This window comes from Macaca fascicularis, chromosome 11, assembly GCF_037993035.2.
Source record: "Macaca fascicularis isolate 582-1 chromosome 11, T2T-MFA8v1.1".
NCBI classification, from domain to species: Eukaryota; Metazoa; Chordata; class Mammalia; order Primates; family Cercopithecidae; genus Macaca; species Macaca fascicularis.
Genome location: NC_088385.1, coordinates 46,410,674 through 46,424,634, shown reverse-complemented (window position 1 = coordinate 46,424,634; position 13,961 = coordinate 46,410,674). Strand labels below are relative to the sequence as shown.

Genomic DNA, 13,961 nt, shown 5'->3' with positions numbered 1-13,961 from the left:
TAAAAAACAATCAGCCAAGGATATGAAATGTAAAGAGACCACTTCACTGTTGGTATTATCAATTCGAGTTTAATTAATGACTTTTTGAGAGTAGTTTCAATAGAATGAGAAAGGGCAGGCTTAGAAAATAAAGTGTCACAAATGGGAAAGTGTGTATAGACCTCTTCTTTCAAGGAGTATAGAGGTGACAGAATTGTAGGTTGGTAGACTTGGGATAGAGGGATTGATTGACAGGCAAGGAAGGGGAATAATGGTTTCCAGAGGAGGGAGACCTAAGATGCTCAACATAGATGGGGTTCAGAGAAGAAAGAATCACTATTTTTGCTGAGCTACAAGGAAAAGACAAACAGAAATACCTAGAAACTTTGTGTTGGAAAGGAGGTGATGTGGTTTGGCTGTCCCCATGCGAGGGACATGGTAGGAGGTATTTGAATTATGGAGGCAGTTACCTCCATGTTGTTCTCCTGATAGTGAGTTTTCACGAGATCTGATGGTTTAATAAGGGGCTGCCCCGCACTACCCGACCCCACCCTTCACTCTGCATATCTCCTTGCTGCCACCATGTTAAGAAGGACATGTTTGCTTTCCCGTCTGCCATGAGTGTAAGTTTCCTGAGGCCTCCCAAGCCATGCTGAATGCTGTCAATTAAACCTCTTTCCTTTAGAAATTACCCAGTCTCAGGTATGCCGTTATTAGCAATATGAGAATAGACTAATACAGGAGGAAAGCTATTTGTATTGGATGGCTTCTGAAGTGGTTCAAGATTTTTGAGGTACTTTGCAAAGGGAGGTGAAATTATGTGTGGATAGGGAATCTGTTTAAGTCATGATTCTTCAGGTCAAAATACCGTGCTTAGAACATACCTTTTTGAGATTATGTAGATACCATTTTCTGTCTTTAAATATGTCAGTTCTTTGCTTTCTTAGAAATAATTTAGCTTGCCTTGCTTCCTTTACACTATCCAACTCCCACAGATGTGTTTCTTTCTCTTCTCCTTCCCTCCTTTCATTAAAAGGCCAAATGGATATATATGACAATGAAGTAAATGAGCTTTATACCAATAGGCTAAGTAGAGTATTTATGAATAGTACTTTTTAGAAAAGTGCTAGGAAAATGGTTCTTCACTATTTTCTTAAAACATTTATAGAAACTTGATGAATAATGAATGGGAATAATTTTTAATAGCCACATACTTCACTCAAATAGAACACTTGTTTATACTCCTACACAGCAGTTACATCATGGCTATATTTTACACGAGGAGTCGTATATTTTTAATGTAAATGTTGCTAAAATGGTTTCATTCAATAGAGTCATAGAATCTTGGTGTCTTAAGAGATCTCAGAGTACAAGATATCCCTGAGAGGCATCCAGCTAGACATTGCTTCACTTCTGCCTAAATTGTGCATTCCAGTGATCATGAGCCATGCTAAAATATAGCGTAAATAAGTCATCGATAAGTTGAATAGCAAGACTAGGATCCTGTCTACATCTTGCTAATGAATATAATGCTAGACTTTTTATATATGCATAACAGATTTAATCAATGAAAATATGTGGAAACAAGTTTTATTTTACAGTTGAGTTTTGCAGTACAGTGGGAAGATTGCATTTTTAAAAGACAAAATAAGCCTTAGCATTCAGAAAAAGTAGCTAGATCAAAGCAATTTCTAAGTAGAAACTCAAATTCCAGTCAGTATTTTAAATAGACACATCCTGACTCCCTTCACAGATTGCCACTGACCATATGGTAACTACAGACATGCCTCAAAATAAAACAGCCATATGTAGATTTTCAAATACTGACCTCATCCCTAGAGAGCCATATTTATCTAGAAGAGCATCTCAAGCCATATCAAGTAGAATTATGGTTTGTGTCATGTTTGAAGATTGGAAGAATCAGCCTAATGAAAAACAATCACAAGTTAAAAGCAAAATGCCAAGGAAAATAAGGTTAGATACACACAGACATTTGAAACAAAGGTATCTGGAGACGTGTCTTTAGAATTCTCCTTGCCCAGTCCTTATACACAGTAGGAAAACACATAAAAGTAGCCTTAAAATCTATCCAGTGCTATGGCCATCAGAATGGATTTAGGGGAATGCTTAAGGGCTGATCAATAGAAGTGCTTTTCATGTGTATTTCTTCTCAGACTAGCAGTCACTGGATGCAAATATTTTCTGTCTGCTGGATGTGCTAATCGAATACCAATATTATTTTTTTCTGATTTCTATTGTAAAATTTCTAGAGCAGAACATGTGGAACTCACTTTCATGGTTTCCTGCTGTTAATCGTTCTCTATTGAAATTCTGCCAGTTTTCCAGAACATTTTGCTTTGTGGGCATGTGTCTGTGAATTAAAAACATGGAAGAGGGAAAGAATTGTTGCAGGAATTTGGAACAAATGTATTTATGTATTCAGTGGTACCTCACTTCGCTTATCAAAATAGGGGTGGAGAAGGGCCAGAAAAGGGGATTCAGGAAGTAAAGGTCTACATGTAATAAAAAGATTCTGTAATGGTGATCATTGTAACTACAAAACCTTTCTCTCTCACTCTGTATTTATATATTTATACATATACACACTTCTCTGTCTCTCTCTCTACACACATACCCCACCTCTCTATCTCTCTCTCTCTCTATATATATATATGTATATACACATCTCTACATACATATGCATACATATTTTATATTTACATATGTGCGTGTATATCATATCATATATATATATATGAGAGAAAAAGATTTTAATGACCTCCTTGTGGACAGTCAAGCCCTGCTTCCCATAGGTGTAGTGTTATGCTAGCAGATCTCTCATGTCCAAGTTTTGTTTAAATCTAAGCACTCAGGGATATGCCAGTGCCTAAAATTAATAATGTTAATCATTCCTAAATGTTCTTTAAGAGCTTTTTTTTTCCTTTGCATTCCTTTTAATGTAGCAGTATTTCATTGGATTTGGTTCAGTGATTGTGTTTCAGACATAGTGATATATCATAGGTTTGCCTTCAAATCAAATACAGTTATGATCCTGAAGGAAATTACCCTGATAGGCCAAAAACTCTGAGAATTGTACTTACCCTAAAAGGTCACTGATATTTCTGAACTAATCTTTATAATACATGAATAAACCTAAACATTGTCTTTTACAAAGCAAGGCCTCTCGCTGGTGTATATCACTGGGTATATAAGTAGAAATATGTAAAATTTATTTTTGAAGTTTATTTTTGTTTCTTGGTACGTAAATTAGATTACTTTATTCTAAGTCAGATTTGTAAGTAGTTTTTAAAAGTCATTTGAACCTATTCAGATTACTCAGGCTCTTTCACTGTATTATCTCATTTTGTACTCTTCAGTCTTGCGAAATGTAACAAGATGAGTCTTTAACAGAAAACCTTAAAATGTTTTCTGCAATAAAAAGATCAATTCTTCATAGAAATTCAATAGCATTGTAAAATTAAAACTAATGTTTCAGCTTAAAGTCCATAAACTTGCTTTTCAATATTAATTCATTTTGGTATTGATCTCATAAGGGAGTGTTTAGTTACCAACTGCTTTAGGCCATAAAATGTTTTGGGGCAAAGAAAATTAAAGGGATTGTTTTGGTATTATGGTGCTCTTAACAGATTTTTCAGGAATAAATGAAACTGTTAGTTAGCTGACATATTTTCTGTTATTCGAGTTGTATTTAATTGGAAAATATTGTATCTTGTCATTTGTATCTGATCGTTTTATTGGATAATTTTTTTCTGAAAATTTGTAAAATAAGACAAGAAGACTAAATGGTTTATCTAATAATGTTTTTCCCCCCCCATAGAAATCTAGATTTTGACTCATACTTGGTGTGTAGATCAACCTTTCCACTAAGGTTCTCAGAGGTGACTGGCCTTCTTTACTAACTGAAAGCAGATTCAGCAGCCTCTCATAGCTTTCATGGAAAGAGTTTAATTGCCCAAGATAGCCTGTGTGTATGTCAGCCCTAAGAAGAGAGATTTGTTTTATTTATATGCTATGATATAGGATATGATGGGATTGTCTTTGTGAGAAAAATAGATCCTAAGATCCAGCATTTACCTTGTGACTTCCAAGACCCTGTGCACCAACCTTCTTGCATATGGTGACCAAATTCATGTATGCATCTCCCTTGTAGGCTCTGTCAGTTATATTCATGACATGGTAAAGATAGCTTTAAATCTCAAGTGCCCTAGCATAGCTAAACAAATGGAAGATATGGTTATATGTCCTCCTCCTTTTCCTACAGCATTTACATTCTTCCATAACCATTTATGCTTCTTACCTATTTTAGGAATGGTACCTTTATAATTAGGTGAAAGATGGGAGACTGGAAAATCCATACTTTGAATTAACTCTTCTCTTCCATGAACGTAATGCTTTACTTCCTACCACCTTTTGGAGAACTTAGCACTACCCTTTTTTATGGAACATCTTTACTCTCTCTTTATTTAATGACTACCACTGGTATTTTTTCATATGTAAATTCAGTGGTTTTTCTTTTTCCTTTTTTAGTGGTACAGGTAATAGAAGAATAGGGAAAGAAAGTTGAGGGCGGGACAAGAACTACTTTTAAATTGGAGAATACATTTACAGCCTCATATATTCAGTTCATTTTTATATATAGTTCCGGGATATTTTTGGAATAATTATGATTTTCTGAGAATCATGCTGACAGAAAACATCATCTCTTTCTTTTAAGATGTTACATTTCAAGGTACCCCCTTATGTTTGCAGTAGTCATACTTCTGGAATCTGGGGGACAATCGCAATTTTTTTTAAAGTTACTCTGCCCCAACATAAGATCATAGGCCATTTAATTCAGGCTGAGTTTTATTTTTTTGATACTTTTATTCATGATTACTGTTATATATAAAGCCAAATATAGCATGACTTATACATGGTTAGGTTTTCACCTTAATTCTCATTAGTACCTATTTGTTGAATATCTGAATCTAAAAAGGGAACATGCTAATAGAATATTACTCAATATCCACATAAAACTTAAATATCTATACAAATGGACAGTTTCTTTAACCAAGCAAATGATTAATGTTTAGGAGCATAGTACATCTCAAAATGCTCTGATGTGATAGAGATTCAAGAATACTTGATTCTTGGGAACCTACATGTGATCTAAAATGAAGGCAGGGGAATGGAATAACTCTGATTTATCTGTAGTTGTATGAATAGTTTGGCAGTACATATCTTGATTGAACTTGATAGAACTGTCATTTATTACGGTAGCCTGTTGTCTAGGTCTTATTGATTTATCCCTAGTGGAGTGTTAGTCATCTGTGTAGGAGCGTTAACTATGAAAGAAAGAAATTATAAGTATAGAATGCATTTATTCTTTATGTTAATGAATCTATTTGAAATATTTTATAGAATCTTAAACGTGAAGGGTAATTGTTTATTTGATTACAGAGAAGGAAAACGTATACAATGTATTGGCTATTTTTAATGTAAAACTTTGAAATTGTATTCAGCTATGGAGAAATTCTACTAGAGAGCTTATGGATGAAATCATAGCATCAGTAGTTGAATTAATGTGGGATATACTTCTCATGTATTTCCACCTTTAATTATGAAAACACCTGTAGCTCAGAGAAGGTAAGGAACCTGCACAACATCACACAGCTTCTAAATAGCCAAGAGAGAATCAAACCTGAGTTTCCCTGATTTGGAGTAATTGTGCTATTCAACACTGCGTATGGTTTTATAGTCTTTAGCAGATGCAAGTCATATATAATCTTTTTTTCCTTGCATATAATATCTATTGAAATACCGGGTAGGTGAGAAAACTTTATTATATCACTAAGAATGACAGCATATTGTAAAAATACTGCCAGAATACCATCAGTTGAGAGTGTCTGTCCTTTCATTTAAAAGTGGCTTTGTCTATAGACAATGCTAACAATATAGCTATTTAAGAAAATTATATGGACACAGGGAAGGGAACAACACACACTGGAGCCTTCCCTGGGGTCAGGGGAAGGGAGAGCATCAGGATAAATAGCTAATGCATCTGGGGCTTAATGCCTAGGTGATGGGTTGATAGGTACAACAAACTACCATGGCATGCATTTACCTGTGTAACAAACCTGCACGTACTGCACATGTATCCTGGAACTTAAAATAAAATAAAATTAAAAAAAAAGAAAATTATTTATTTAGAAAGGATACTTCCCCTTTTTAAATAAAAGTTTTCTAGAACAGTAATTCTTCATAAGTTTTTCCTTAGCAACATATCACACTCCCATGACTGTTAAGAAGTCTGAAATTCTTTTAGTTGAGAATTGCTGAGGAATGCATTTTATGTCTGGTTCATTTATGTAGATACTTTTGACGAAGAAAATATCTTAGAATTTAGAAAGAATTCTTGATAGTAACAGAAATTGGTTTTTGAAAACAGTATTTTAGTAGGTATTAAGACCTATAATCATCTCCTCTTCTAAGTAGATAAAAATCTTTACTTTAGCAACCTGGAATAATAATGACTAGATTAACACATTCGTTGCATACTGGCCCTAATGTACCATGATCAGCTTACAAGCACGCATCTATAGACAACTGGCCCATCACAACATCTTGGCAAATTGTTTGCCTTGGAGGATTTCAGAATGTATTGGCGTAAATGCCAGACTGTGAAGGAATGATTGAACCACATGGGGTTGAATTTATCAATAGCAGCAGTCCATTCTTTCAGACAGAACATGTGCCAAGCACCAGCTTGTAATCACAAACAGCATCTGCTGCATATTGAAGAGGAAAACAGCATGGGTGTGCTCAGGATCTTAGTGGTAGTTTATAATTAATCACAACATTGTTTAGCAACTTGGAGTGTACTCAAATTGCTTCATCCTTGAGTTCTCAGTACCCATACTTGCTCTGGTATTTCTCTTTTTTTTCTCTTCTTTCCTTCTTTTATTTCTCATATTCATCAAGTAAATATTTACTGAGTGGCCTCTATGTACACGATCCTGAACTAAGTACAGTGGGAAGTAAAATGATAAAATAGGCAAAGCCTGAACTACACACCTGACATAATCCAGCACAGAGATCATAATTCAGTATGGAATAGAGATCAGGGACCTAGTCCACGAAACAAATTAGCCAGGAGCGAGAGCCTAGTCCAGTCCTTCAGAATTGCAAGGATGGAATCCCAAGCAGAAGGAACATTGTTTAAGAGACAAAATTGTAACAATATGGGACTTCTTTGAGTAAAACCTATTACCCAAAGATCGCTGAAGCATTGCCTATTGGAGAAGAAGTAGTATGAAACAAATCTTCTCAGGTAGGCTGAGCAGGAGTGTCCCCTTCATGAAATAGGCCCTAATGGTTCTGTTATCAATGGTTTTGAACAGGTAAGTGGAGGGTTCAATGGAGCGCTTTAGCCGACAGGTGGCAGCAATGTGGAGGTGTGATAGATTGGATTCGGTAGAGACTGGGGATGTTGAGACCACATATTAGGCTTTTTATGGAACACATAAGTAGTATGTGCCAAGAAGCTTATTACCGCTAATCCTCAAATGGATAGTATTACTCTTAAGTCCATTTTACTGGATGGAGACTTACAGAATCTCACAGTGGCTACATGGTAGGGTGGTATGTTAACACTGGTCTGTGTGAACACTTTCCACAGCCGTACACTGTCCTCTGGGAGAAGGATGCCAGTCAACCAGGCAGTGGAAAGGCAGAGAGGTGCAGGTGCAGAACAGAAGAAATCTTTCCAATGTTTTATGGAAAGAAGTTAGGCACACATACATTAATTCTGATGAAAACTTGGCAATGTATTATATTCAGGATATACGAAGAGAGAAGGAGCACTCAAAAGCCATGAATCTTGATTTACTTTGAAATTAGATAACACGGGTAAAGAACAAGTTTGGGGTGAGAAATGAGGACTTCTGTTTTGTATGTACCTGAGTGGCGTACTTCTTGTGGGTCCTTCCTTATGCCTTAATCTCATAATACTCTTTATGTACCTCCATTGGAGCACTTACGCCATTGTGGCATAACTTGTTTTATTTTGGTCGATGACCCCATCCCGGTATTACGAGCTCCTCAGGGACTGGGCCTTCTCACATTTCTGTCCCTAGCATGGAGTAAGTTCATGGGAAGCGCTTCAGGTATGAGAAGGAACTAGGGGATTCTTGGCCAGAGAGAGAGGAGGAATCAGTGGAAGTCCAAGGAGGAGGAATGCTTAAAATGGATGTTGTGAGAACATGATTGGGAGCCAGTTAGAGATGTGTGAAAGGCTCCCCTGACAGCATGCAGGACCTGACATGCTGAATTTGTCCCAAAATGAGTATGGCTCATTTTTGTAATTATTCTAAAACAATGCTCAACTCCCTGGATGTGGAAATGGAGAAAGAGGTAGGCTGAAATGAGTGGCTTGAAGTAGATACCTCTAGAACTGAGGCTGGATATAGTGGCAGGTGGGACCATGAAAACAATGAAGAAAATGAAGTGGAGGAATTGCAGTCGTAAGGAGCACAGAGTATGTTTCTTACTATAGCTTGGAAGTGTTTTAGTTTTGTTTTGTGTTACTCCTACTGTTCATAAGTTGTTGATTTTGTATGCTAAGAAAAATCAGCTTATTTAAGTGGACATACAAAATATCTTGGCATTTGTGGCATGAACAGGATGTCGGCCCAAGTTCTCTCTCTAAACACTTACTAGTTTGTGACCTTGGAAGAGTTATCGAATCCCTCTGCATTTAGTTTCCTCTTTTCTAAGATGGGGGTAGCAACACGTGCTCTCTCTGACTTCACAGGACTCTGATGCTGATAGGAAATTGTTCATAAGGCAAGAAGAGTTATTGAAGTATTAGATAATTCATTGAGATTTGAGCAGATGCTTAATAGTCTTGGTGATTGTGTGAGAATGGCCTCCTCTGGTTGCATTCAGGAAAGGACCGTGGTATTGGGGGATCTTGCTGTGCTTGATTGTAGCCCAATTATAGGGCCCTAAATTGAGGAGTGGGGAGAATAGTATTTGAAGCTGAGCAGTGATTATCTTGCTCCCAGTGAGGCCCCTGCTTTCTCCACAGAGGCAGCTTTACTTTGTCAGCAATGGGGAAACCTCCTACAGTTTGCATCTTGTAATCCATTAGTCACAGAGTGTTCCATTTTTTTCCTCCTTAACTTTTATTTAATATTAATACAAGGTAAAACTCATAAATAAAACAAAAAGAAAGGGAAGAATAAGAGCAAGGAAAACCTTGAAGAGATGTTAAGGGGGCTGCATCATTGGCAGTTCTCTTTCAGCAGTCTCACAGCAGACTTCATTACTCCAGTTTGATCAAATACTGTTGCTTCTAATAAACCCTTCGTGTTCTTAAGGGAATATCATGCTCTTTGAATATTGATTTTTTTTTTCTTATCATCCAGTTCACCATGTCAGCCTTCCTGACATCTAGAGTCTCTAGATTATTGGTGAAGCTTTTTCTTATTTTTGTTGTTGATTTTTAGCAGCTCTATTGAGGAATAACTTACACACAATAAAAGGCATGTATTTAAAGCATATAATTTTAGACATTGGCATATGTGAACACCATGAAACCATTGCCACTACCATGAAAGTGAACATATTACTGCCTCCCTAAAAACTTCCCTTGGTGCCCCTTTGTAATTTCTCCCTTCACAGGCAACTATTGATCTGCTTTCTGTCAAGTTGTTCGGACTTGGAGTTTTCTTTGGGGGAACATTTTAAACAAATTCAGTATTTTTAATAACTTATAGGGCTGGCTACTCAGGCTATTTCTTCTTGAGTGAATTTGGAAGATTGTATCTTTTAGGGAATTTGTCTGTTGCATTGAAGATGTTGAATTTAATGGCATAAAGTTGTTCATGATACTCTTATTTTAATATCTGTCCTGAGTTCACCTCATTTACTCCTAATATTGGTCATTTCTGTTTCTGGCTTTTTCCTGGATAGTCTGTTCATTCGTTTTCTGTGGTTACTGTAACAGATTACTACAAATTTGGTAGCTTAAAGCAATAGATATTTATTTTCTCACAGTTGTGATGGCCAAGTGTCCACTCCTGTCCCACACCTCCTCCAGAGTCCCTAGAGGACAACCTCTTCCTTCCTTTTTCCAGCTTCTGGGGGCACCCATTATTCTTTGGCTTTTGGCTGCATAGGTCCAGTCTCCGCATTTGTCTTCTCCACTTTTGTCTTGAATCTTCTTCAGCCTTCACCTGATAAGGATACATGTGATTGCATTTAGGGACAACCTGGATAATCTAGGACTGTCTTGATCTCAAAATTTTTAACTTAATTATATCTACAAAGTTTATTTTTGACATCTAAGATAATACAGGTTTCAGGGATTAGGATGTGAATATGTTTTGAGGGATGCTTATTTAGCCTACCATAGTTTGGCATGAAGCTTATCAATTTTATTGGTCTTTACAAAAAACACTTTTGGTTTTATGGATTTTTCTCAACTATCTTCTTTTCTGTTTCATGGATTTCCATTTGGATCTGGAGTATTACTTTTAGCATGTGCATACTTTGGGTTTCATTTGTCTGTCTTTTTCTGGTTTCTGAAGGTTGAAGGTATCCTAAGAGGTTTCTTGCAGTAATTTTACCTGTTCTACTTTAGCTCCACTCCACAAATTTTTATAGGCTATGTGTTTAGATTTTTAGATTCTTTCAACTTTATATTCTTACTAATTTTCATAGAAATGTGTTATTTAGTTTCCAATTTGGGGGATGTTTTCCAGTCGTCTTTCAGTTACTGATTTCTATATTAATTTCATTATGGTCAGGATATTCTTAATATGACTTGAATTCTTTTAAAATTAGTTGAGACTTGTTTAGAGCTCAGAATAAAATCTACCTCAGGTAAATATTCTAAGACATTGACCATACAATTTAAGGATGCGTTTCCTGCTCTTATTTTGTGGAATGTGGTTTAAATGTCATTTATTAGGTCAAGTTTGTTGATAGTGTTGTTGGAGTCTTCTATATCCTTGGTGATTTTCAGGCTACTTGTTCTGTCGGTTACTGAGAGTGATGAAATATGAGAGTACAGTTGTGGGTTTTTCAATTTCCCTTTGCTGTTGTGTCAGTTTTTCTTGAATCTGCTTCTTTACTATGTGTTGTATTTTAGGTATTTTATTTCTAATCTAGTTGGTTAAAGGTTTTAGTTTTTATAATGTGAGAATTTCTGTGTTTGAAAGATAAACATTTGAAATAAAATTAAATGTGAAATGTTTGTATGCACAAAACATTTTTAATTCCAAAAGCAAAATAAATGTTTTAAGTAGAGCATGACATTTTAAATGTTCACTTATGAACATTCAGCCAATTAATATACTTGATTTTTTTCTTTTGCCTCATAGATTCTGTGATATAAAGATTAATGATGGCTTTCATTTGTAAAGGAAGTTTTACTGCCTAATAAAGCTAGGTTTATAATTTTAATGAAAGGAAATTCTTTAATTCTGTTTATGCATAATCAGATGTGCAGCTGCTGGGACCAAAATTTATCCATTAAAAAATCCAGTCTAATAAAGGAACTACCAGCATTTATTTTTAACAGGAAATCCAAATCAGGAGAAAATATAAAATCCACATTTTTTAAAACTAGGAAATATGTGATGTTTATACAATAGCTTATCTCTTGTTTTTATGGCAAGTCAAACTTTTGTCCTAATTTGTAATAATGTTCTGTATTTCTGTCCTCCAAAATCATTATTACCTAACCTGACCATCAAATCATGAAACACTTTAATAGTGAAAGTAGATGCATCTCTCCAAAGATTATAATAGACTTCTTGCATTAGGAAAGATGGATTTCTCATCTGAGAAAGGGCTTTTGTTTGTTTTTGTTTTGTTGTCATTTCTAAAAAAAATCGTGGTATAAAGGTAAATGATATTATTTTTATTTGAAAGTTTTGATTAATGGAAAAAGGTAGTACCTTGCTTATTTTGTGGCTCACTTGCAGGTATCTGTATTTGCAGATGAGCATGTCTTATCTTTCAGGCGGCTGATCCAGATATATTTCAGCATTGTTACAATCAAACTCTCAAAATCTACCTGTTTCACACAGTCTTTCTGATATATTAGGCTTTAATATTCCTTTGCTCAAATCTAAGGCAGTTTGACATTTATAATACCCTCAGTCTGCTTTCTAAATGGATCGTCACTACATTTAGCTTTGAATGACCATCAACACTTCTCTAAATTAATCTATGCCCTCTCTTGCCATTTAGAAACAAAATAATTTGCAATAACTCAAGTTTTATGATTATACTCACACCCATGTAGGAATAGAATATTCTCACCCTTATAATATTTCGTTCTAATTAATGCCCTGGCTTGACATCCCATACTAACTTTTATTGCTGAGAAGACAACATACATATTTTATTCCATTTTTGTGAACTTGAATATTAGATTTTCAAAAGATCCTGAAATAGTTAGACTTCTTTGGATTTTAATTTACCAGACTTGGTTTAGGGTTCATTAACAAAACTTGGACTCTATTAAACAATTAGCATCGCAGTGATCCCAGGCCATCTCTTCTAACAGCAGGAATACCGTAGGTCCTGGGAGTCGACTCTAGCTCCATAAGGACACCATGTAGAATGCCTCTTAAAGCTAAGGTGACATTGTAACTGGAACACTTATGAGGATGGAGGGGCCACTTTTAGTAATCACACCCTGACAACAGGCATCAATAAGGTTAGTCAACCTACTTAAGGACTTAGTGGTTCAGATCTACAGCTTTCTAGAATTGATCCAGAGTTCAGATAAAAACCAAGGTATCTCTGCCATTTTGAAAGTTCATTTGTATTTTAAAATAATCATTGATTGCCTCTTAGGGGACTATTCAAAATTTAGAAATACACACACACACACACACACACACACACACACACACACCCCTATAGATAATAGGTATTGTTTTTCTTTTATTAACTTTTTGGTAACTTTTATTAATCTCCATTGTAGCTGTAACCAAGACTGACATCATGCCCAAATTCTGTAACTTTATTAACATAACATGAATTTTGTTCTTTGTTGAATAGTTTTTAATGAATGCTTTTCTTACGGTTGATTAAAGCAATTTTGCCAGTGACTTTTAAGTAGTCCCACATGGATGGATTTTAAATAATACTTAATTGACAAGAAAGTTGAAGAACAAAGAAAGTGGTTAATCACTAGAGCTTGTAGGGCTTTAAGGAAGACTAATTTGACAGTTTTAGTTATATAGGTTTTCTAGTACCCATAACTTGCTTAAACTTAAATTCTCTTGTCGCTTTTACAGTTCAAACTAAAAAAAAAAAAAAAAAACAACTATCTGTTTGCAAAATAAAATATCGTACCCAGATTTCTGTAAAAATGGAGTTGTTTTGATTTAAAATGCCAGTCATGTTGATTTCATGAAGATTTGGGAAATTTTGTCCTATTGGGAATAATTACTATGAGAGCTAAAAATAATGGATATATATATTTTTTTCTTTCTTTCTTGAAAAAGCTGGACCTGTGATCTGCAGAATGCTGAGTTATCCCCCAACTCGCCGAGCCTTAATTGTGGGTTGTGGACTACAAATGTTCCAGCAACTCTCAGGCATTAACACCATCATGTATGTATTTCTTTCTGGCTTTTTACTGAAAAGATTGTGAAAGGATTATTTTACATGAAATAGTAAAAAGTATTTCATGTAAATACTATACTCAGTGATTTATTCTGATTAAATGTATGGATTCTCCTTTTGGGAGATACTAACTTTACAATTTTTTAATTCCAGTAATTTGTAACTAGAAAAAGGTGATTTATTTTGTTTGTTATATTATTGGCTTTATTTGATTCCATAAAATGTCTCTTTTATGACATCCAATACCTCCTTGTATTCTGAGCTTAAATATGTCATTTTTTATAAACCATTTCCTGATGGTGGTTGGAAAGTAAAATAGAAGGAAATCACCT

General features: G+C 35.2%; 1 protein-coding gene across 9 annotated transcripts in view; it reads left to right on the top strand.

The window, feature by feature from the left end:
- Nucleotides 1-13,961, top strand: part of SLC2A13 (solute carrier family 2 member 13) — a 369,307-nt gene that overhangs the window by 156,277 nt on the left and 199,069 nt on the right. For all 9 annotated transcript variants that reach the window (XR_012420133.1, XR_012420134.1, XR_012420135.1 and 6 more), the window contains one exon: nt 13,509-13,617. Coding sequence is in view for 6 of the 9 variants with exons in the window: in XM_045365028.3 (XP_045220963.1) it covers nt 13,509-13,617 (109 nt within the window). In the remaining 3 variants the exon portion in view is untranslated. The remainder of the gene's footprint in view (nt 1-13,508; nt 13,618-13,961) is intronic.